Below are 24,879 nucleotides of genomic sequence, written 5' to 3' on the forward strand. Positions count from 1 at the left end.
TTCATTTTGGTTCTTGGTTTTCTCTGAAAATAGTCACTCAAAACCTACCCAAAACCTCAAACGATTTAGAAACAAACAAACATGCATGTTATTAAAAAGATGCTTTTCAATTATTAGGCCACCTAATTAGTCATTCGACAGCAGAATGGACCTAAAGATGCATGTCTAAATCCTCCCAAGTGTTAAATGGCTAATTGAAGAAGAGCCGGATTGCCTGTTCACCCCGTTACCTAGTTCACAAAGGCTTCCTACACTTAAGCAGGGTTCTGAGAAAGTATATAAGTAGACAGCCTAACCCCTTTTATGAAGAGGCTAATTCCCAAGACTCGAACCCATACCACTGCACAAGTGAAAAGAGCCATTTGCCTAATTAACGATGCAGATTGATTCTCTCTTATCGACAGCAATTTGTTACCATTATCAAGTATCAATGTCACATGCAAACATTATAAAAAGAAGTTACCTTTTCTCGGAAGTAGTTGGCACATGAAGTGCATCCTTCCCCATAAATCACAAACATGAGATTCAACTCATTTTCTCGGAAGTAGGTGGGATATGAACACGTTGTATAAGAATACCACATAAATCATAAACATGAGATTCAACTCATCATCCTCTAAATAAATAATGAGGCAGGTGTAAAAAAAAAAAAAAAAACAAAGGAAGTTTGTTTTCTATCTAAGACTGAATACTTCATAAGTTGGTGAATGAGAATTCATTTATTGATGGTCATAAATCTCTAAGGGTTTATGAAATTTAAGATGGTAGGTAACTGTCCTCTATGAGTGAAAGGAAAATTTTTTCCATTTTTTATAAATATATTAGGTAACTGTCCACTTTGAGTTAAAGAATTTTTTTTTCCATTTTTTTATGATTATTATTTTATAAATATAATAGGTAGCTGTCCACTATGAGTGAGTGAAAGGAAAACTTTCTCCATTTTTATAATTACTATTTTATAAATTTCTCTCTCTCTCCCTTTGCAAAAATTATATAAGGCATCCCTTTTCTCTAAAGTGCAACCATCTCAGTTTCTCTGGCTCCGCCCTCATCCAGTGGACATGCTTTCTAGCTAACAGATCACCAACCTTCCAGGCCACTGAAAGAAGTTAGTCTCTATCAAGGCACAGCCTTCTTACCATCCAAAGAAAGGACAGTCTCTATTTCTCTTTCCATCCTTTTGGCGGAAAGTGGAAGCTTTGATTGTAGCAAACATTTGATCTAGTACCGTTCTTCAGTAGAAGTAAGGTTCTCTCTCTCTCTCTCTCTCTCTCTCTCTCTCTCTCTCTCTTATATTTCCTGGTATATACGGCTCCTCTCCTGTAAGGCCATCCGCGAGTAAGTGCCAGTGAGGGGTTCAACATGCGACACATGGGTTTTTGAATAACCCAACGGCTCCTCTTCATTGATACCATTTTACCCATCTTACCTTTCTACCCGACTCCTCCCCACTTTACCTGACACTTCTACCATCGAATCCAAGTTTATGAGTTTTGTGTCCGAAGAGATCTCCTTGTAATTGTTTGAATTAATTGCTTGGCCTCGGTCCAAACTCCAAACTGATTATTCCGATCTCCTTGTTATCATTGGTTGTATTATTATTATTTTTTCCCATGCAATGATAAACCACGATTTCATTACAAATTTCAATTATTTTCATCAAATCTTTCGCCACTACAACTTATGAATGTAAGATTTCACTGATCTAAATTGGTATTAATTTAATATTGAAAAATCGAAATAAACCAAAATCATACTAGATCAAAACCAAAATCAATGAAAAACCGAAGTTCCTTAATGGATTAGTTTTGATCTCTTTCACTCCTAGTCTAAAACCAATTCAACGCAACTAAAACTGAGCCAAATCGACCATTTGACACCCCTAGATAGACCAATCAATTAAACAATGATCAAGTAATCCCACATATTAGTATGACTGATTAGGACGGGTAACTAATTACTAATTATCTAATCGTTCTTGATCTTGATTTTGAGGATAAATTACATAATTATTGATTTTTGGTCACCGACTTGTTTGACATCCCTAATTTATTATTCAACATGATGGCATGTGTATTTTAAAGGTCTACTTTAAATACTAAGGTAGATAGTGAATGATTTATCCCTATATCAATAAAAATAGTGAAAAAGAACTCTATCTTGCTGCACTGGAAACACCAACATGTGGGAGCATTGAGAGGATTTACGTCAGCATCTTTATGAATTCCAGAGCAGAGGGTAGGGTCAATTATTTCACACGCCTCATCTCTGGGCGCTTCTTGTAAGAGTAGGATAGGTCCCCCCTACAGTGAGGGATCTTGATGATAATGTGCTAAGACCATATAAGCCTACATTGAATCTCTTTTGTTACTTAAATAGGATAGTAACATATCCTCTATAAAACAAGCCCACTATGTTTACAATTTCCTGCTATGCCATGACCCGTAAATTTTATAGTAGGTCATCAACCTTGTGAACAATATCAACTTTACTATTAAGGGAAATTTAATTAATAATTATTTTTCATATCACATTTATGCTTTTGTGATAAAATCCATTGACTTTTAATGTTTATTAGGTTTGATATCAAAGGAGAACAAAGAAAAAAAAAATCAAAATGACTGAATCAATGGAGAAGGAAGCATTTGTGGTAGAGAAGTTTGAACCTGTCTCAGTTCCTCCAGCATTTAAAACAATCGATGGAGTCTACTTCTTGTCGAACTTGGATTTGTACCAGAACCTTACTATTTCAAACCTATTTTGCTACAAATCAGAGACAAGGACTAGCAATAATAATGCCTGTGAAGTGATCAAACAAGCTTTGGCTGAGGTTTTGGTCCACTACTATCCATTTGCAGGGAGGCTTGGCATAAGTTCTGAAGGGAAATTAGTTGTCAATTGCACAGGAGAAGGTGCTATATTCGTCGAAGCAGTTGCAGATTGCGATCTTGATTTGTTAGGGAATATCACAAAATTAAATTTTGGGATGCTGGGGAAGCTTGTTCATACCTATCCAATTTCCCAAAACATCTTAGAAATACCATTACTGACGGTTCAGGTAAGGGTTTTTTTGGCATTTATTTTAAGGTTATTAGATCATAGTTGGAAAATCAAGTTTTGATCTAGACAGGTTAAAATTTTGAAAAACTTGGTCAAGAATCCTATAGCCTTTTTTAAGATAAAAATTCTCTCTCTCTCTCTCTCTCTCTCTCTCTCTCTCTCTCTCTCTCTCTCTCTCTCTCTCTCTCTCTCTCTCTCTCTCTCTGTATGCTTCTGTAACTCCCCAAATCCTTTTTTCAAAGTTGATTTTGGAATTTAGAAAAAAACACACTCATTGCTTATTTTTAACTATTATCTTTCACCTTCTTCAATGAAACAACATTTTACCTTGGTCAATGAATCAATAATGACATATTTTATTTTTGCCATTTTTTTTAATTTGATAATGCAACCAAACATAGGTTTTACTATTATTATTATTATTATTATTATTATTATTATTATTATTATTATTATTATTATTATTATTATTATTCATTAGCATGATGCTTACTCATTGTTCAATTGTGATTCCTTCCTCTTTTTATTTTTAAATATTTTATTTTTATTAATTTATAAATATTTGTTATAATTTAAAAAAAAAATGTTAATCACACTGGTTAGGTTTGAACAAATTAAATCATTATAATAAGACGAGTCAAGTCAGAAAGCATGATTTTCCAACTATTTATTACACAAGTAACAACTTGATCTTAACTATGATATTATCTGCTTTTCATCCTTAGGTGACAAGGTTTAAGTGTGGAGGGTTTGTTCTTGGAGTAGCAAATAACCACTGCATGGCAGATGGGATAGCTATCAATGATTTTCTAAGTTCTTGGGCTCAAATCGCCAGAGGCTCACCAATGACTATCTTCCCGTTCCTTGACAGAAGCATATTGAGTTCAAGACAACCTCCTAAGAATGAATTTCCCCACCAAGAGTTTTATGAGATAAAAGATGTTCCAAAGAGTGTTCTTGCTTCCAAAGATGAAGAATTTGTACGCAAATCTTTTTGTTTAAAAGACAAGAAATTGAACCACTTAAGAACATTAGCAATGGAAGATGGAAAAATAGAGAAATGCTCCAACTTCACATTGGTAGCAGCTTATACATGGCGTGTCATGACTGAAGCACTTCAAATGGAAGCTGATCAACAAACAAAGCTTGTTTTCGCAGTCGAACTCCGGTCTAAGTTCAAGCCGCCATTACCGAAAGGGTACTTTGGCAACGCCGTCTTCCATCCTTGTTGTCTTTGCAGTGCAGGAGAATTAACAAGTAAGCCATTTTCATTTGCAGTAAAATTGGTGCAAGATGCAATCAAATCGGTGACTGAGGAATATGTTAGATCTGCCATTGATCATTATGAAGTGAAAGGAACAAATCCTTATGGTGCCTATACTCTTTTTATTTCTGCATGGTCTAAATTGGGTTTTCTTGATAATGATTTTGGATGGGGGAAACCAACTCAGTCAACCCTTGGAAATCCAGGGCCTAATTTGTGCTTTACTCTTCCTCAAAGTGAAGACAAGAAGGATGTAAACTTCCTAATGGTCATGGCATCATCCCTTATGAATTCCTTTGAAGGGCTTATTGAAACCTAGTTGAGACTTGAGTGAGATCACATGCTTGTAATAGCAACTAGAAGTACCAAAAAAAAAAAAAAAAATTACAAGTACTTTTCTAATCAGTTGCGTGTTGTGTTTTTTTTTTTTTTTTTTTTTTTTTTTTGTTCAGTATGACGTGTATCAAATAAGATAAAGGCTAAATTGGTAATAAGATTTGGCTGTAAATAGTGGAGGTAGAACTTAAATTTGAAATATGTAATTGAGGCCTTATTAATATAATTTGATAAATTTCCTTATTGATTGATGTTTATCATGAATGATTGATATTAAATATTGGACCGAGTTGTTTTATGCTGCAATCCATTCACCATGGAGCTTGAGATGCTCGAGGTGGGTATCATTGGGAGGGTATTTTGAAAATATAAAAAAGTAAAACTCGTAAAGACTTTGTAAACCCTAGTTTAGTGGGGTGAACTGTCCTCTATAGTGTAAGATGGTTTCTGATCTCTCTCTCTCCTTAGAGAGGACAGGTGGGCTTGGGCTGGTGTGAATGGACCTCAAACCGATTGAATTATCCAATCCAAGAACTTAAAGCTAATAGGTAGAGAAGAGGCCCACTGGTAAATAAGATCAACCAAAGTATCAAACAATCACTTTGGTTAGTTGGTAGCTTAGTGACGTATTGAAAATACAAAAAACGTATCGAAAACAATCAAATCATCAAATCGCATTATATTTCCTTATAAGTATTCACTGTTTTGGATTGAAATAATCATTCGGTTTGGTTTCGATTTTAATAGACGATCTTGAGGTAGAATCAAAACTGAATCAAACCGAATTTAATTTCGACATTCTAAACCAAATTAGAATTGAATTTATTTGATTCAGCTTGATTCGGCCCTATTCAGTTTGGTCTCGATTTCGACTTTCGATTTCAATTTCAAATTGACAACCTTAATCCACTATGACATTCAATTTCATAATTTGTGCTAAGCCGGAGTCATTAACCAAAATTGCAAGAAAAATTACCACGCCACACCTTCGTTGCTCGGCCACAGATGCCCGTTTGGTGGAGCATGCCCATGTGATTATTCCACAGACAGCCACCATTATGCCACCTCATTCCGATCACAGCCGGCCGGCATCAACCAATAGCCCAACTGGTAACTTCCCACCCCACGACCCTAATACTTCTGAGGAAAATAATCCTCTGTTTTTCTCATCCCTATTTTTCTTTGTTTTGCTACCTGCAGAATGCGACACGTGGATAACTTTAAGACCAACGCACCGGATGTAATAATCCTCACCAAATCTTGACCATTGGTCTCCTTATTGTCCACGTGTCGCGTTCTGCAGGTAGCAAAACAAGGAAAAACATGGATGAGAAAAACAGAGGATTTTGATCCTACTTCTGAACACATGTCCATAATCACGGGTTGAAATCGTCTGTAATTCCGATCAGGTACAATTCCATAAAATACCACCTTCAGGGGGTGACACGTGTATTGATACCAATGCAATGGTCCAGATCTGGTACAACTAATAAAACCTTAAATCAGTGAAGAGTCATTTAAATCAGATCTGGATCATTGCATTGGTATCAATATACGTGTCACCCCCTGAAGGTGGTATTTCTCGAAATTGTACCAGATCCGAATTGCAGACGATTTTTTCCCCCATAACCATCCACCCTTTTTCAAACATAACTCCCACGACCCAAGAGCCATCCAATAGTAAACCAACACCCTATCCTCCCTACATCTACAATGCACACTCTAAATCCTATCCGTCTGATCATTCTTCAAACACACACTCTCATCAACCTTTAGTGGTCCCCCCATTGGGAGTTTATCCACCACTTACCAATTCCCATCCACTACCTCCAAGCTCCACTTCCCAAGGAGGTAACCTCCTACATTTTCTAAACCAATTCCCACAAACTTTGGAGATTGCCAGTGTTCTTACGGCTCTGTTACCTCACCTTTCGGGATACTCCCTCTCTAACCCGACCCAACTTGAGGTTGCCTCATCTGTTTCCGATCCAAGTCAACAACCTATTGCTATTGGACATCTACCTCAAGCTTCCCAGGTAGACTTATCCACTATTCAGGTAGCCCTCAGTCCACCTTGAATAATAAGAGGGGTGATCAATTGAACATATGGATACGACTGGACCGAGCTTTATGTAATGCAGAATCAAGGATTAAAGTATCGGTATCGGTCATCATATCGGTCGACCAAAATTAAGATACATATCGGAGGGTATCTTATCGTATCGGAGATATGTTAGAGATACACACATAAATGGATAGGAAACACTTTTTTATACACATTTGCATAAAAAAATAGTTAAAAAAAGTTATATATAACATGTATTATGCATAAACAGTAAATTGAGAGTATCGCACTAAGAATCCAAGGTTTGTAATTGTCCCATTAATATAAAATCCTTGTTCCCAACCTTGATTTCCACTTTAGTTAGAGAGAAAAATGGTTGGCAGCAACTTTGGAACAAAAACATCTCAAAAAATTATGTTTTTCTAAAAAATTACCCATTTTGGCCATTTTATGACCGTATGAGTACGTATCGGTGTGTATCGGTCGATACATACCGATACGCACCGATACATATCGATACATACCGAAACGTACATTTTACTTCAATTTTGAATTTTTCATAGAGTATCGGTATGTATCGGTAAGTATCGGTGCGTATCGGTGGTGTATCGGTGCGTATCGGTGTGTATCGTAGGATACGTATCGATACATAAGGGTTTTAAAATTTTCATGATACGTATCGGTATGTATCGTGCCGATGCCTACTGATACGGATACGTATCGATCGATACGGCCAATACGGCACGACACGCACCGATACTTAAAACCATGTGTAGAATGGAGGCAAAATTTTGAGGATGCAACTGTTTTTATTAGTCCGGCAATCAGCTCTGATCACAGCCCCATATTGGTGGATACAGAGGGAGGAATAGCTCGAGGGCACCGACCATTTTGTTTTGAGTCAATGTGATTGTCGTAATAATGCAATTAGGGGGTGGTCTCTTGACACGGCGGGGATGGCAGTGAATCGTCTAATGAGGAAAATCTCACATTGTCAGACAGTTTTCAAAAGATGGAATAAGAAAGTTTTTGGGAATCTGCAGGAGAACACTAAGAAGTTGAAATTAGAATTGGAGCATAGACAAAACCTCCCTGATTCAGAATTCTCACAACATAAGGAGTCAGAGATACATTTATTGCTTGAAGAGGAACTGCAGAGGGAGGAGGAGTTATGGCGCCAGAAATCAAGGCCGGGCTGGTTAAAGGGTGGGGATAAGAACACTTCTTTTTTCCATGTCTCCACTCTTAGGCTCCGTTTGGTATCGTTCTAAAAAACCGTTTCTAGAGTTTTTTCGTTCTATTGGAACGAAAAAACGGAATCTTCTGTTTGGTGCAATTATGGTCCGTTTCTGTTTTTTTGGAACAAAAAGTGAAAAAAAAAACTGAAAAAACGAGATTGGACAGAACTCCAAAATGGAGTTCCGTCTTCCCAGTTTCGTTCCATTTTACAAAAAAAAAAAAAAAAAAAATTCCCGATAAAAATCTGAAATTTTGAAACACCATTTTTTCGTTTAAAAACTGCGTTTTGACACAGAAATTGAAATTTTCGTTTTTGAAACGAAACGGTGTTTCTGGAACAGAAATGATACCAAACGGGCCCTTAGTCGTAGGCATCGAAACAGAATTTTAAAGTTGAAGCATCCCTCGGGTCAGTGGTCATCCTCACAGACCGAGGTTTGTAACATTTTATGTTCTCAATTCCACTGAGCCGGTTGATGATGTTTCTTTGAATAGAGTATTGGATTTAGTCCAGCCTATGGTTACAAACGATATAAATAACATCTTATGTAGACTACCTACTGAGGAGGAGGTTCGCAGAGTCTTGTTTGCCATGGCGCCCTTAAAGGCACAAGGACTTGATGGTTTACCACATGTGTTTTACCAACAGTATTGGGATCTTGTGAAGAAGGACATACTCTATTATGTCATAGAATTTTTTCATCCTGGGCATATTCCAGTAGAGCTTAATTGTACATATATATGTCTGATTCCAAAGGTGGAGACACCAGAGACAGCAGACCAGTTCCGACCGATTAGCTTATGTAATGTAGTCATCAAGATTATCACAAAGCTAGTCGCAGACCGATTGCAAGGAGTACTTGAGCAGATTATTGCACCAACCCAGTCAGCTTTCATTTCAAATCGTCTCATCTCTGACAACATCATGGTGGCCCATGAACTGTTCCACTACATCAAAAAACAGAAAAAATGTAAAACTAGCTATCTTGCCTCGAAACTTAAAATGTGAAAGGCTTATGATAGGTTAGAGTGAAATTTCATTGAAAGTATGCTCACAAAACTGGGATTTAATAAATATTGGGTTGATCGTGTTATGGCATGTATTAAATCAGTGTCTTATAATTTACTTGTACATGGATGTATTAAGGGATCTATTTTACCCACCCGTGGCATTCGCCAAGGTGACCTACTTTCCACAGCTATTTTTATTCTGTGTTCTCAGGCTCTTACTTCCATTATCAAGCAAGTAGAGATGTCTAATTCCCTACATGGCATCAGAGTTCGGCACAGGGGTGATCCAATTACTGGATGATTGCCTCCTTTTTTCACAAGTAAAGTTGAGGGAAGTATCTTCTTTGAGGAAGTGCTTGGACTTGTATTGTGACACCACTAGTCAGGCTATTTACTTGCAGAAATCAAGCTTAACATTTAGCCTCAATACCCATGATAAGTTTAAAAGATGGTTCTCTCGAGTACTTAAGGTGAGATATGGAGACGGACCAACAAAATATTTGGGACCTCCTACTACTTTTGGGGTATCAAAATGTATAGTTTTCAATGATGTGAAGGAAAAGACCTTAAACAAGCTGCAACGGTGGAAAGGAAAATTATTATCTCATACAAGTAAGGAGGTTCTATTGAAGGTAGCAATAGCTCCTATGGCAAACTTTGCGGGTTCCCACTTCAAACTACCAATTTCCTTTCATAAGTCAATTCAAAAGGCCTCAGCAAAGTTTTATTGGGGAGAGGAGGATGATGGGCAAAAGATCCACTGGATATCATGGAAGAGGCTGTCCCGACCAAAATCACAAGGTGGTTTAGGATTTAAGGACTCACGGCTTCAAAATAGAGCCCTTCTTGCAAAGGCGGCATGGAGGTTGTGGGCTACACCAGATTCCTATTGGGCAAGGTTTATTAAATCTATTTACTTTCCTTAGACAGATTTTATGCATGCAAGATTGGGTAATCAACCATCTTGGGGATGGAGAGGATTATTAGAAGGGCATGTTGTTCTGCAAGAAGGTCTAATATGGAAAATAGGTGATGGATCCGATGTGCCGATCATGGAAGGTATCTCTTTTGAGATGTTTTTTCCAACCTGGAGATGTGGAGGCAATCTTACAAATACCCCTTAGCCTATTTGGTGGGGTGGATAGGTAGGTTTGGGGAGCAACTCCCACTAGAGCTTTCTCAGTTAAGTCAGCGTATTGCTTGCTCTCAAAGTTGGAACAACAAAGGAGTCAGATAGAGGCGTCAACCTCAAGAGTCCATAGCTGGGATATGATTCCAAAATATATTTGGAATCGGATCTAGTCTATACAAACTCTACCAAAAATTAAGAGTTTCATTTGGAGGACTTGCAATGAAGGAATAGCTACAAGAGAAGGTTTACAGATTAGACATGTGAAGATGGAAACAAGTTGTATCCTATGTGGTGATTAACTTGAGACAGCAGATCATCTTCTGTTTGATTGTCCCTTTGCAAGACATGTTTGGTTTGGTTGCTTACTCTTTTATTCTCCACCTACTTTTCCAAAGCTGTTGGATTGGCTAAAGCAATGGGACTCAATCTTCAAAGAGGATAAAAAGAAGGCGAGGGAAGGTCTATATAAAGCCTCTTTCATCATGTGGTATTTGTGGAGGGCAAGGAATGACCTATGTTTTACTGGGAATCTTCGTCTCCACAAGAAGTTATAAGAGTGGCTGAAAAAGGCTTTCTTGGAATTCTTCTCAACTATAGCTCCTCCAATAGCTAGCGAAGCTCCAACCCAGCAAGAACCGAGCACTTCTACTAATATATGAACCCCATCACCAATTGGTATGCACAAGGTGAATTGTGATGCCGCTGCCTCTTTAGGATGTACTAAGGGAGGCCTAGGACTAATATACAGAGATCACACAGGAGTACAATCTAACGCGGTTTCCATACCACATCACTTTCAATCGGTTTGTCAAGGGGAAGCTCTATCGATTCGGAATGCTTTAACTATGGCTTTAGCAAATGGCTTCTCTCATTTGATGGTAGAGAGAGATAGCAAAGAGACGATTGATTACATTCTAGACCACAACCTAATTACACCTCTTGTTGTGGCACCAATCATCACAGACATATGGAATCTCTCCCATTCTTTTGATTTGATTTCTTTTTGTTATATACCAAGGGCTCAGAATGTTGTCGTTGATGCCCTGGCTAGGAAAGCCCTGTCACTAATGTGTGTGATAGATTGGCCAGAATCCACTATGTGGCTCCATGATCTTTGTGTGAAGGATGCTACTGGTTGTACATGTACTTCTGCTTAATAAAGTTTACATTACCAAAAAAAGAATTAAAGATACGAGACGATTTTTGAGCACATGTCACTTTTTTTCTTCCCCCTAAAGCTCAATGTGAATGTTTCTTTACCATCCAAATGAATGAGTAAAATGCACAAATCGGAATCACCAATTCATGCTTCATCTTCACTTTTCAATGAGATCCATCTAAACAAGAGCTTCTACTTGGATTTTCTTGTACCATGTCTCCATCATTAAAACTATATGGTGGGGTATTGGGTTCCTTTCCTCCCTAAACATTGTGTGCCACCTTTTGTTCTCTTTGCTACCATTGATCTTGCTAGTGAGACTTGTGTGGGGAACTCTTACCCTTTTGATATATATTAAGAAAAGGAAAAATTTCTCATGCACCCAGTGTGGATAATCTATCTCTTATGACACACCAATCACGATGTGATAAACAGTTTCATCAATAGGGAATCACATGATTAGAAAAGAAAGAAACAATGTCAGTATTGGATCCACATGGCTAGAATTTGAGAGAACATGAGGTAGCATCCCCACATTATTGACACGAGGATATTTTCTCACAAAAGCAAAGAAAACACAACTTCTTCGTCCCAAAAGAATAATGATAATAACAATCTAATAATTCCTTTGATGAGGGTTTCCTACACAGACAATGTGAGGGAAAATCTCTACCCTATACCAATAAAAAGTGCTGGGATTAACAATTCTGTGAAATAGTGTGCCTAGTGCCTACATTGTTACAGTTAAGAGATGCTGCTAGTTTGGAACCTACCTCTTTAACATGTTTTAAGACATGGGAAAGTATCCTCAAACTATTGGTATAGGGATTTTTTTTTTTTTTGGCCAAATCTTATAGGAGGCCCATAGGGCAGGCACTAAGGGTTGCCAAGGGATGAAAATCGTCTGTAATTCCGTGAAATACCTCCTTTAGGGGGTGACACGTGTATTGATACCAATGCAATGGTCCAGATCTGATTTAAATGACTTAAGATTTTATTAGTATCATCCCCTAAAGGAGGTATTTCACGAAATTATACGAGATCGGAATTGTAGACGATTTTAACCCGTTACCAAGAGGCTCTTCACTGATCTGTTGGTTTGATCTACTTGTTTGTTATTTGAATCAGGGCGTGTTTGGCTCTCAAACAGTGAAAAGGCGTCGGAGATTGGGTCGTAGTTTCAGTTTATATGTGCTTACCGTTGTCAAAAAAAGGGTTCTTACCATTTCAACCTTGGTCACCACTCACCATAGGGATCGAAATCGTCTACGACACTAGCTTTTCAGTTTCTTGGAGAGGAGGTCAGACTGTGCCATATAACCATCACCGTCATAGACAAATCAATCATTGACCTTTCTTTTTCTTGGAGGGGAAGTGAGATTATATATAATATGAAAAAGACAATACGTCACCAATTACGACACCTTAATAGTACTCTCTCCTTCTATAAATACGAGACACAAGTACACAACCCCACAGAGCAAATCAGTATTAGACAGTCAGGGTAAACCACGTCTATCTTGTTCTTTATCTCTCTCTCTTTCTCTTAAGTCTCTTTATAGTTCTCTATTTCTCCGTCCTATCTGTTTGTGAAAATGTCTAACAGTCAGGGTGAAGAACACACACAGAAGGCCTTTGGCTGGGCAGCAAGAGACACCTCCGGAGTTCTCTCCCCATTTCACTTTACTAGGAGGTAATAATGGATGAAAGAAATTAAATATACAGATAATTTTCTTTTGATTCACAACCAAATAAAGATTTGGGTGTCTTTGGTTTTATCTACAGGGTCAATGGAGATGATGATATTACCATGAAGATACTTTACTGTGGTATCTGCCATTCAGACCTTCACGTTACAAGGAATGATTTTGGATTTGGCTTGTACCCTGTTGTTCCTGGGTATGTATCCCTTTCTCTCTCTACATTTTCTCACCTCTTGTTTAGTTTCTCTCTCCTTATCAAATTTACTCAACACAGGCACGAGATTGTGGGAGTAGTGACCGAAGTAGGGTGCAACGTAGAGAAATTCAAGATAGGTGATAAAGTAGGTGTTGGGTGCTTGATTGGCTCTTGCCATTCTTGCGAAAATTGCCAAGAGGATTTGGAGATCTATTGCCCCAAAGTGGAAATAACATACAACATCGTTGACGACGGCACCGGAAAGAAAAACTACGGTGGATATTCTGATATCTTCGTTGTTAATAAGCATTTTGCCGTTCGCTTCCCGGAAAATCTACCGTTAGATGCCGCTGCACCATTACTATGTGCCGGGATTACTGTATACAGCCCCATGAAATACTATGGACTGGATAAGTCAGGACTGCATTTGGGAGTGGTGGGGCTTGGTGGACTTGGGCATGTGGCTGTGAAGTTTGCTAAGGCATTTGGTATGAAGGTGACTGTGATTAGTACATCACCAAGCAAGAAGAAGGAAGCCATTGAACTACTTGGAGCAGATTCGTTTTTGCTAAGCAAGGACTCAGACCAAATGAAGGTAAGCTTAAGTGTACAAACTCACTGTTTCCTATATATTATATCATGTATGGTTTAAATCTTACTTGTTTGAACTAATGTGTAGGGTGCGGTGAGCACAATGGATGGCATTATAGATACGGTTTCTGCACCTCACCCTATGGCACCATTGATTGATCTATTGAAGCCTCATGGGAAGCTAGTGGTGGTGGGTGCATCTGAAAAAACAGTGGAGCTGCCAATCTTTCCATTACTTATGGGTAAGTAAAGATAAAATTTCTAAGCATGGCCCAAGCCCATGTATCATGTAGATCTTGAAATTTTAAGCAGTGCCCAAGCCCATGTACCATGTAGGTCTTGACCTGGGCCATTGAAGATTTAATCTCAAAAGTTATGAATCTTAACTCTTAATCTCCTTTCATTTTAAATTACAGGGAGGAAGCTTGTTGGGGGAAGTGCAGTTGGAGGGATGAAAGAAACACAAGAAATGATAGATTTTGCAGGGAAGCACAACATTGTGGCTAATATTGAAGTTATATCAATGGACTATGTGAACACAGCCATGGATCGACTTGCGAGAGGAGACATTAGATATCGATTTGTCATTGATATAGCTAATACCTTGACTGTTTAACTAATCTATCTGAGTCAACATTCACATCTTTTTCTTCTTCTTCTTCTTTTTTTTTTTCTTTTTTTTTTTTTTTTTTTTTTTGTGTGTACTTTTCAATTTTTTTTAGGGTTTGGGAGTAGTAGGAAGAATAATATTTGTATGGAAATGATTATTTGTTTCTTATATGGTGAGATTGATATGAGTTGAAGGCCCTATGGTTATGTAATAGTTCATTTGCTAATAAATTGTCATCAGTTTTGAGGTGAGATGAAATCCCTAACTTCTTATAACTATTGTACTCTCTCTCTCTCTCTCTCTCTCTCTCTCTCTCTCTCTCTCTCTCTCTCTCTCTTTCCCTCTCTCTCTCTTTCTCTTTTTAAGCTCCTTGAAATGGATAAGATTCCTCTCAATAGAACACAGAGACCACTACTAGGGTGACCTCGGGACACATGCCCTAGTCCTCCAAACTGTGGGATCACTCTATGATCCTTAGGCTCTATGGAGAGGAGCCGGATCCCTATGAACGTACATTTTAACAGGTATTAATCAAAACGTTATACCCCTTCAAATAAAGTTTTTATTAATTTTTCCTCTCTTATAAAAATAAGTAGAATATTCAATGTGAGGCAGTGGTTTAGAGTGTTTAGACAACCTTTCCTCTCTAAACTTCTACCCCTTCATCAAGATTCAAATTTTCCAATTTCTATTATTAATTTATTTTTAAGTACTTTCGTTTAGCTATCTTTAAAAGGAAATTATTCATTTAAATAGTCTAACTAACTTCAGCCTTGATAAGGTTATTAAGAAGGACCAGCAGTCCAACCCAGATCAATATTATCGATTTCAGTATCGTATTAATATCAGCCAAGACCGACACGGATAACGATACTTAAATCCAAAACAGTGCGAAAAAAAAAAAAACTAAAACCCTGAGGCCCGAGTCCATGATCTAATTCCTTAAACCCCTTCCCTTGTTCCATTTTTTGCAAACTAGGCAAAATGTCTTCTTTCAGTCGCCTTCTCTATCGGAGATTCTGTACTTCACCTACCATTACTAGCCCTTCTGCATCTTCTTCTTCGCCTTCTCTCAACACCCTCCTTCAAGGCATCGTCAAGGAACGGAGTTTCAAAAAACTTGTCGAGAAGTTCAAAAAATGCTCCGAAGAACACCGATTCCGCTGCAGGCCTCGCTTCTACGAGATCACTGTTCGTCGACTTGCCGATGCGAAAAAGTTCCACTACATCGAAGAGATCCTCGAAGAACAGAAGAAGTACAATGACATCTCTAAAGAAGGCTTCGCTGTTCGTCTCATCTCTTTATATGGGAAATCAGGTATGTTTGATCATGCCTCCAAGACGTTCGATCAAATGCCTGAACTGAAATGCCCACGTACTGTTATGTCTTTCAATGCCCTTCTCACTGCTTGCGTCGATTCCAAGAACTTCTTGAAGGCCGATAGGTATTTTCGTGTGCTTCCGCCGAGCTTGTCTGTTATCCCAAATCGTTTCACTTACAATATCATGATCCGTGCTTTCTGTGAGATGGGTCAGTTCGATTTTGCGATTAGAATGCTAGATGAGATGGAGAGGAACGAGGTGGAGCCAGATATGATTACTTTTAATACGCTCTTGAAAGCGTTATATGAACATGATAGATTTTCTGATGGAGAGAAGATTTGGGCTAAAATGGAGAACACCAATTGCACTCCTGATAATAGAAGTTTTAATGCGAAGTTGGAGGGACTGGTTCGTGGAGGAAAGACACAGGAGGCGGTTGAGCTAGTTAAGGAATTAAGGACCAGGGGATTGAAACCTGATATTTTTAGTTTTAATTCTTTGATTAAAGGCTTTTGCAATGAGGGAAATATAGAAGATGCTATGAGGATTTATGATGATTTAGCCAAAGAAGACTGCGTCTCAAATCGAATGACCATTCAGACAATCGTACCTTGCCTTTGTAAGAAGGGGGATTTTGATCTGGCTTTTAAACTTTGCCAGGATAGTCTCAACCGTCATTGCTTGCTGGATGCAGGGCTCTTGCAAGTTGTAGTGGATGGATTGGTCAAGGAGTCAAAGCTTGACGAAGCAAAAGAGTTGGTGAATCTTGGGAGGGATAGAAAATACAGCCGCTCTTTCTTGAAACTCCCTACTGGTGCAGAAGATGCGAAATGATAATAACTTATTGATTCATGTCTGATTTTGTAAGTTTAAATTCATCCTTACTTGTTATGAATATCTTTTATGCTTGATCATATTGCTTGTTTTGTGCATCTAATTCTAGTAATGATAGATAATGAACATAACAATTTGTTCACCTATCTGATCATAAGCATTCCATCTCTATAATAACAACCGAGGAGAATTACCTTCTTTTTTGCTTGTATCATTGACTAATGTGGCATTGATGGCAATGCTGCAACTTGCACAGGTCTGTTACCCGGGTGTGATCAACTTCACTGTCATTGTAAATTTAGATTACTAGACCCATCAACTATTTTGTGTTTGATTGGCTTCTCTGCTATCATTCCAACATTTTTAAGCCTTTGTGGCAAACAAAAACCTACCCTAACATGCAACAATGTAAGAAACTGTGAGATATTGATATATATAAAAGAAGCCCATGTAAGCAATCATATGAATCTGCGGAAACAAATCTGTTTTCTCAACTGTGCACATATTTGGGAAATATATTCATCATCAGATCACTTATCGTCAACTTCAAATCAAAACAGATTTCCAGCTTTTGTGGATTATATATCAATCCTTCAAAAACTTTGTTTAGTAGTTTCTGAAATTTAGATCCTTACGAAATAAGAAATTCAACATCAGATGGAACCAAAGTTTGTAGTTGTAAGCAGAGTTTGCATCATTGGGTGGCAGTTTGCTGTTGCTACTTGCTACTGGGAACTATGAAAGTGAGATAGCAGCAAGCCAGGTCTGCTGATATTCTGGGTAATTTTACTTGCCACCCAACATAATAATTAGAATGAAGAAAAGCCTTGATCCAACTGACCCTACCTCCAACCTGAGACTCTCTGAACCTGCTAACAGAGGTAGGGTGGTGGAGGGCAGGGCACCAGAAGCAAAGAATCAAGTCCCACCGCCCCTATTTGAGTAAGGCGTGTGCCAGAACAACCTAATAGAGGGCGCGTTAGCACAGTAGTTTTCCTGATTTACAACCAGCCTACAGCCGAGCTGTTCGTAGAGCACTCTCTCCAGGTGGTCGACCTTGTCTGCGGATACTGTGAAATTATATTATGAGAAAAGATGAAAAGAATACTGAGATATTGTCGGACCGTCGGACGCCCGACCGAGACTAACCGAATAACACCCAAACGAGACCGACCTATTGTGCACCGGCCTGGCCCGACCCTTTAATGATTGTAGGATACCTATTTTACCCCCCAAATTAAAGAGTAAAAACTAAAAAGTAAAGACATATTCACATTTTAAATAATGGTTATATTTGGTATCATTTATTGATTTATTGTCATTTTTTTGGGCTTGCATGAGTGGGTTGGAATATAAGAGCACATTTAAAGAGGGCCCGTTTAAAAATCGGTTAAAGCTCGGTTAAGGCCCGACTAAAGCCCGATTAAGGTAGCCCGATTATATCCCGAGGTCGACCGACCGACCGAATATAAAGCGTACCATGCCCTCAATAACTAAGCCCGATTAGTTAAATGGGCGGACACAGTGCTGCCTTTGAAAGTCTTCAAGCCCGATTAAGCCCGATCGAAACCGGACCAGCCCAATTGGTTGACACCCCTACAAGAAAGCATCATTAATAATGTTGTTATTTTGCATTTTATGGGGGCAGGTCAGTCATTTCACCCCATATATTTGGGTGCAGGGGCCACGATTCCTCAAAGAAACCATTTATCGGTGATATCATATAGTATAATTCTTATTGACTAAAATTTATCATATTAGTACTAGAGGGTAGAAATGACCACATGCCAAATTAATTTCCATTGTTTTTAATAGGGTATAAATAGAATAATAAAAGACAACAAAAATAGATTTCAAAATCAAACTCTACCTAATAATGTAACCTAACCCTTAATTTAACTAATCTAATGAGATCATGATCATGACATACATTTATAGGTGGGAGTTTTTTATGCGGATAAGATTGACAATTAGTTTGATGTTCATGATTATGATTATGATAATCAATATGCTCTAATGGTTAATTTAAAGGATATAGATTTTTTTTCAAGCACCCTATCTTTAGGAGTTTTCTGCAATAGTAGGACGGTGTTCTTTTTCCCATTAGTGTTATATTTTTGCATATGTACTTCCAAATCTCTTGACGTTTTGTTGTAGTGCTATGTTTTTTTTTTTTTATTAAAAATATTTCTGCGGAAAAGGTATTAGGCTACCAAATTTTTGGTAAATACCATTAGATGAGTGATGTGCCACATTTTAATTAATCATTTTCTAAAAGATCATATATAGTTAAATTTTTCACAATTTACAATAGAAATAACCCTTCCAAGAGGAGGGCAAGTATGTCATTTTATCTTAAGAAGAGAGAGATGGATATAAAGGTACAACCGTACGTTACCCAAAAGGAAAAATTAAAACATAATAACTTCTTGGATATGATTTTCCTCAAGCAATGGTAAAAGACCAATTATTTAACCCATGGCCAACTTTGGAAGAATATTTAGAACTCCAACAAATAAGAGAAATGATAGTGATTAGATGACTAAAAGATCCATGTGGTGAAAAAACCTTTATGATCCACAGATCACTTGTAAACTATTGGAATAGTTATGCTATAATTATATAATAATGACGAAGTTTTCTTTTAATCATGGTCAAGGAATTTAATTGGTATTAAGAAGGCATTACACACTGATCCCCTATCATGTAGGTAACACCGCGTGGGGATCCTTTATCACACAACATATAGTGTAGATCCAATAAACCTTGGACTACATATTTGAGAATACCCAACCCTTGAATCTATGTTACATACTTATATTACGCTACAAAAGAGCCCAATCTAATAACTCTTTTCACCACAGGGTGAAGGAAAACTTTCCCCTAATTAAAAAGTAAATTTTGCTTCTAGATTGTTGTCTGATCTCTCACAACAGTTCTCAGATAAATAAATCTATCTCCTAAATTTTAAAAGCAAAATCTTACCTCTGATTTCATCGAAAAAAATTATTGATCTGATCCGTTTGTTTGTTCTTAGAAGCTCACCACTCACCGACACCCACTCTCCATTGCATCGACTTTCTTTTATTTGGAGAGGTCAGAGCCATATCCGAAATGTCTCGCTTTACTGCCTTAGCCACGAAGTCATCCTTAATTAGGTGATTTTCTTTTTCTCATAAAAAAAATAAATAAAAACTTTGTTTATTGAGGTAAAAGTCCAAACCTGACTGTTATATAATCTAAAAGGTCATACTCAATTATTATGAAACCTTAAGCTACTATTTGTTTAGCTGATAAAAAGGGTGGGACGGTAAAATATATGGGAACTATAATAGTGGGGTGAGAATAAATTTGTAGTTTACCAAAATAAATAAATGAGTAGGATTTTTTTTTAATGTCTAAGAAAATAGGTGTTTGATTGTCTTGAATGAAAACTAAGAAGATAACCATTCATTTAAGGAAACTTGTTTGCTGGGGTGCCAAGCCATTTATCCTAAGCATGGATCCATTAATATTTTGAAAGATTTCCTTGAAAGAGCAAGGTTTCCAATGATGTAATCCCTTTTTTTTTTTGGGTTTCTCCAATGTCAAAGGTGGGAGAAACTATCATTGATGTCTGAGTGATGGAAATCTCTAGGCTACTTTTGTGTATATATATATATATATTTTCGTTAATTGTAATGCAAATTTTAGCAAAGAAAACAAATGTTCTTTAACCTCATTATATCTGGAGCCTATATATACTTCTTTTTCACCCTTTTTTGTCCGCCAAATAAATAGGCCCTAAAATATGTAAAGCAAGAGAGTTAGAGAAATGTGTGGGACCCATCCAAACTCTTTTCTATCTCTTTTTCCAAAAGTTAAACAAAAAAAAAAAGAGTAAGAATTTTGAGAATGCTGCGGTGGGCAAGGTTCTAAAACCCGTAATCGTCACAGGAATGGTTAAGGTTCATAGCATTTCGACATCATTCTCGATCGGATTGGATCAAATGGTATTGAATAGATCTACCCTTATTTTTTTTTTTTTTTTTTTTTTTAATCAGCTTTTATTATGATTTTACCCTTGAATCATACATGTGGAATGGGATCGGAAAGGTCAGGATTAGGGATCAGTCAAGACTGATACCATTCCGATCAGGCCAATACAAACCATTCTGTTATATTTTTTATATTTGTGGAGAAAATTGTGTGCAACATAATTAAGCAAACAAAAATTGACTTGCATGCTTTAAATGAATCAAATGTTTTAATTTTGTGCAGAAAGGGTGCTCCATGGTAGTGATCATTGCCCCAAGGACAAGCCCCCATATGGCAAACGACTCTTCCGCAGGACCAATGTACGATAGTGGGGGATGCCAAGACTTGAACCCACAATCGACCGACTCGAGCAATGATGGATTGAGGGCATTTTCACCACTAGACTACCAACCCCCGTTGGTAATAAATCAAATGTTACCTCCTTACATTTCAGTGCCATGTAATATAGACAAAGTTGGTATTTTTGAATTTTATTAGAGTACACATCTATTATTCTAATATCCCACCTTTTCTCTCACCTTATTATTTTCTTTATTTTCCTTCAAACAAACACAGATCAAGACTAAGGGATAATTAATAACAATTATTCGGGGTAGTGGGTGAGTTGTGGTGTGCAAAAATGTCATGTTCACAGGGAGGTTTCGAGTTGTTGTTACCTACTTCCCTCCTTACCTAACAAAAAAATAAAAAATAAAAAGAACAAAGGCCTATTTATCCTCACCTCCTTATAAAATAAAAATGGTATTATGTCACTTATTACGACACCTTAAATTCTCTCCTCCTATAAAGACAGACATGCATCTCCTCCTCCACAAAGTAAGTCCGACTTAAAGCACATTACTCTCTTGTTCTTTCTCTCACACAAACTCTCTAGTCTCTTTGTAGTTCTTTATCTCTCCGTCCTATCTTAGTTGTAAAATGTCCAACAGTGAAGGAGAAGAGCAGACACAGAAGGCCTTCGGCTGGGCAGCGCAAGACCCCTCTGGAATTCTCTCTCCATTTCACTTTACTAGGAGGTAATATTATATGTTACCAAGCCTCACGGTTTGATTCAAAGACAACTTAGAAGTAATAGTCTTCTATTGATACAGAACTAGATTATGATATTTGAGTGTTTTATGGAGTTCTTTACAGGGTCAATGGAGATGATGATATTACCATGAAGATACTTTACTGTGGAATCTGCCATACAGACCTTCACTTTATAAGGGATGATTTCGGATTTGGTGTTCACCCTATTGTTCCTGGGTATACATGTCTCTCACAGGCTGACATTTTCTCATCTATTCTTCAGTCTCATATTCTATTCATTGCACCTTTATGTGTAATTTTTTTTTTTTCCATTATTCTCCAAATAGGAACATCCAACCCAGACCCATAAATTATACGGACCATACTGGGTTTTAAACGGACGGTGCCGGGCTTAGTTTAGAGCTATGTTAGCAAAAACGCGTTTAAAATGAATAGGTAATCGTTTGCCCTTTTTACACTGAATGTTACACAAACAACTAACTAAACGTGTTTTAAATGATAACATAAGATAATAGTGTTTTAAATGCGTTTTTACTAAGAGAGGTCTAAACTAAACCCCCTTCCCCATCACTTTTTTTTTTTTTCGATGGGGGAGGGGATGATTAGAATATATTGAACAAAGCCCAAAATTCTCCCCCCACCCCACCCCACCCCACCCCACCCCACCCCACCCCAAATTGAGGATATGATAGGATATATATAATACATAAAGAGAGCTCCACGAGAAAAATCAACAGTCTATCCCTATAGACAAATCAATTTGTAAGGAGAATGGTCGCATGGAAAAGGATACAAGGATTAAGCAAGCACAAAACGTTAAAACATCCTTTACAGTAAGTGTAGTGGTGCAATAAGCATCGGATGGCTGAGAGGACCTCGGGGCACGTGTCCAGATGCTCTCAGCCATCCGATGCTCACCGCACTCACTACAGAGAATAATCTCTCGCACAAAACAGCCATATGTCTAGGCCTACCCATGAGAACCAAGCAGACTGAGGGAACCGGTCAAAGAACTATTACTAGTACTTACAATCACTTGGGTCCAAGGATTTAAGGGATGGTATCAGAATCGGATAGGATCGGATCGGTGGGTATTGGTTGGTTTTACCCCTGCTTTTTTTAAAAGTATTGGTTTTTTTTTTTTACTATTTTACCCCTGAGAAGAAACGAATACCGATTCAGATCGATCTCAACCAATACTAATCCGATATGGACGATACAAGATTGATACTTGAAACCATGCTTGGGTCTACTCCTATTAACTCTCTATCAGAGGAGGGCGAGAAGTACTTGTGGAACTAATTTAGCCTTCTTCCCACTATAATTTTTGGGAAAAAGCACCCAAACCCCACGACAATTCTTCAAGCACAAGCTTTTGGCAAGCCTTGCCAACATAAGTAACAACATTAACAAGGCACTAAAGATATGTAAATTGGAAGGCAATGCTTATAAGCTAGATCTATTCTCTAGTTCACTCTCTTTGTCAATTTCATTGAACACAGGCACGAGATTGTGGGAGTAGTGACCCAAGTAGGGTGCAACGTAGAGAAATTCAAGATAGGTGATAAAGTAGGCGTGGGGTGCTTGGTTGGCTCTTGCGGTGCTTGCGAAAGCTGTGAGCAGGACTTTGAGACCTATTGCCCCAAAGTGGAATTTACGTACACCATGTTTGATGATGGAACCGGAAAGAAAAACTACGGCGGATATTCCGATATCTTCGTTGTTAATGAACACTTCGCCGTTCGCTTGCCGGAGAATCTACCGTTAGATGCTACTGCACCGTTACTATGTGCCGGGAGTACTGTATATAGCCCCATGAAATACTATGGACTGGATAAGTCTGGAAAGCATTTGGGAGTGGTTGGGCTTGGTGGACTTGGGCATGTGGCAGTGAAGTTTGGTAAGGCCTTGGGGATGAAGGTGACTGTGATCAGTACATCACCAAGCAAAAAGAAGGAAGCCACTGAAAGATTTGGGGCTGATTCATTTTTGGTCAGCAAGGATTCAGACCAAATGAAGGTGAGCTGATTGGGATCTTCTCCAACGACTCTCCAAAGTCTAACCGGACACATGCACGACTGCTTGTTGATCATCTAGGGTCGCATGTCACTAGGTGTTGGGTTGTATGCATGTGTCTGGTTGGAGGAAGAATAGTTGGAGAGGATCCAGATCTTGAATGTCTAAGGTGGGAACGTATGGTTTAAATCTTGGATTCATATACTCTTCAACCACTGGGATGCCTAGACATCCAACGGCTAGGAGGATTGGGGCACATGGGTGTGCACCTCCACATCTTCCTAACTATTGGATGTGCATTGGAGAGGATCTAAATCCTTAAATTCTACATGTTTGAACTAATGTGTATAGGCTTTTATTTTTTCCTAACCTAACGTGTAGGCTGCGGTCAGCACAATGGATGGAATTATTGATACGGTCTCTGCCTCTCACCCTATAGAACCATTGCTTGATCTGTTAAAGCCTCAAGGGAAGCTAGTGGTGTTGGGTGTATCAGAGAGAGCAATAGAATTGCCAATCTTTCCATTACTTCGGGGTAAGTTAGTAAAAGAATTCTCAAAGCCTAAGCTTTCTATGTTAGTATGGCGTTCGCCTATTCACACAATTCCCAGTTCGTCCTAACCATCTGGGCAACCCACAGATGGGTTATATAGTCCAACTCTTAAATCTCTTTGCATTTTGAACTATAGGGAGGAAGCTAGTTGGGGGAAGTGGAGTAGGTGGGATGAAAGAAACACAAGAAATGATAGATTTTGCAGGGAAGCACAACATAGTTGCAGATATCGAAGTTATATCAATGGACTATGTGAACACAGCTATGGAACGACTTGCAAGAGGAGACATTAGATATCGATTTGTTATTGACGTAGCTAACACATTAAATGTTTAGTTCATTTCTATCTGAATTGGCATACGCTTTATTTCTTGTGTTTTTATAAGGTACGGTTGATATGAATTGGAGGTCCAATGATTATGTAATAGTTCAAATTGCTAATAAATGGTAATCTATTTTGAGTAGGGATGTAAAAAGATCGGATATGGATTGAGTTTGGATTGGATGTGTTCGGATCTGGATATTTCCTGATCAAATACAGATAACTCTAAACGCATATGGCTGCAGATCTAATTCGGATTTTCAACTATCCTTACTCTCTGAGTCGTGTAATCCGGACTTTCCTCCCCCCGATGAATATAATTTGCTCTTAATCCATCTTTCTTAGTTGTTTTAACTCTTTTCCTCATTCTCTAGAACCTGATTAAACTTCAAGAA

The 24,879-nt window shown here is 38.0% G+C and overlaps 4 protein-coding genes across 6 annotated transcripts; all 4 read left to right on the plus strand.

The window, feature by feature from the left end:
• Nucleotides 1–1,026: 1,026 nt before the first annotated feature.
• Nucleotides 1,027–4,903, plus strand: LOC122077535 (omega-hydroxypalmitate O-feruloyl transferase-like). Of its 3 annotated transcripts, none has more exons than XM_042643494.1 (3): nucleotides 1,027–1,248; nucleotides 2,579–3,058; nucleotides 3,786–4,903. In XM_042643494.1, exons 2-3 carry the CDS (start codon nucleotides 2,618–2,620, stop codon nucleotides 4,641–4,643), a joined length of 1,299 nt encoding a protein of 432 aa, XP_042499428.1. In that variant the 5' UTR covers nucleotides 1,027–1,248; nucleotides 2,579–2,617; the 3' UTR covers nucleotides 4,644–4,903. The 3 variants fall into 3 exon arrangements, with proteins under 3 accessions (XP_042499428.1, XP_042499427.1, XP_042499429.1); XM_042643493.1 differs by having other exon boundaries at nucleotides 1,027–1,243; XM_042643495.1 differs by lacking the exon at nucleotides 1,027–1,248 and adding an exon at nucleotides 2,177–2,238.
• Nucleotides 4,904–12,781: 7,878 nt separating this feature from the next.
• LOC122077232 (probable mannitol dehydrogenase) lies at nucleotides 12,782–14,617 on the plus strand. The gene is made up of 5 exons (XM_042643105.1): nucleotides 12,782–12,959; nucleotides 13,052–13,165; nucleotides 13,244–13,760; nucleotides 13,845–13,998; nucleotides 14,173–14,617. The coding sequence occupies exons 1-5, from the start codon at nucleotides 12,862–12,864 to the stop codon at nucleotides 14,370–14,372; spliced, it is 1,083 nt and encodes a 360-aa protein (XP_042499039.1). The 5' UTR covers nucleotides 12,782–12,861; the 3' UTR covers nucleotides 14,373–14,617.
• A 733-nt stretch (nucleotides 14,618–15,350) lies between these two features.
• LOC122076378 (pentatricopeptide repeat-containing protein At1g55890, mitochondrial-like) lies at nucleotides 15,351–16,523 on the plus strand. The gene has a single exon (XM_042641681.1). The coding sequence runs from the start codon at nucleotides 15,351–15,353 to the stop codon at nucleotides 16,521–16,523; it is 1,173 nt and encodes a 390-aa protein (XP_042497615.1).
• Nucleotides 16,524–21,380: 4,857 nt separating this feature from the next.
• Nucleotides 21,381–24,630, plus strand: LOC122077231 (probable mannitol dehydrogenase). Its single transcript, XM_042643104.1, has 5 exons — nucleotides 21,381–21,577; nucleotides 21,696–21,809; nucleotides 23,096–23,612; nucleotides 23,991–24,144; nucleotides 24,299–24,630. The coding sequence occupies exons 1-5, from the start codon at nucleotides 21,480–21,482 to the stop codon at nucleotides 24,496–24,498; spliced, it is 1,083 nt and encodes a 360-aa protein (XP_042499038.1). The 5' UTR covers nucleotides 21,381–21,479; the 3' UTR covers nucleotides 24,499–24,630.
• Nucleotides 24,631–24,879: the final 249 nt, after the last annotated feature.

The sequence above is a fragment of the Macadamia integrifolia genome, chromosome 4 (assembly GCF_013358625.1).
Source record: "Macadamia integrifolia cultivar HAES 741 chromosome 4, SCU_Mint_v3, whole genome shotgun sequence".
Lineage (NCBI taxonomy): Eukaryota > Viridiplantae > Streptophyta > Magnoliopsida > Proteales > Proteaceae > Macadamia > Macadamia integrifolia.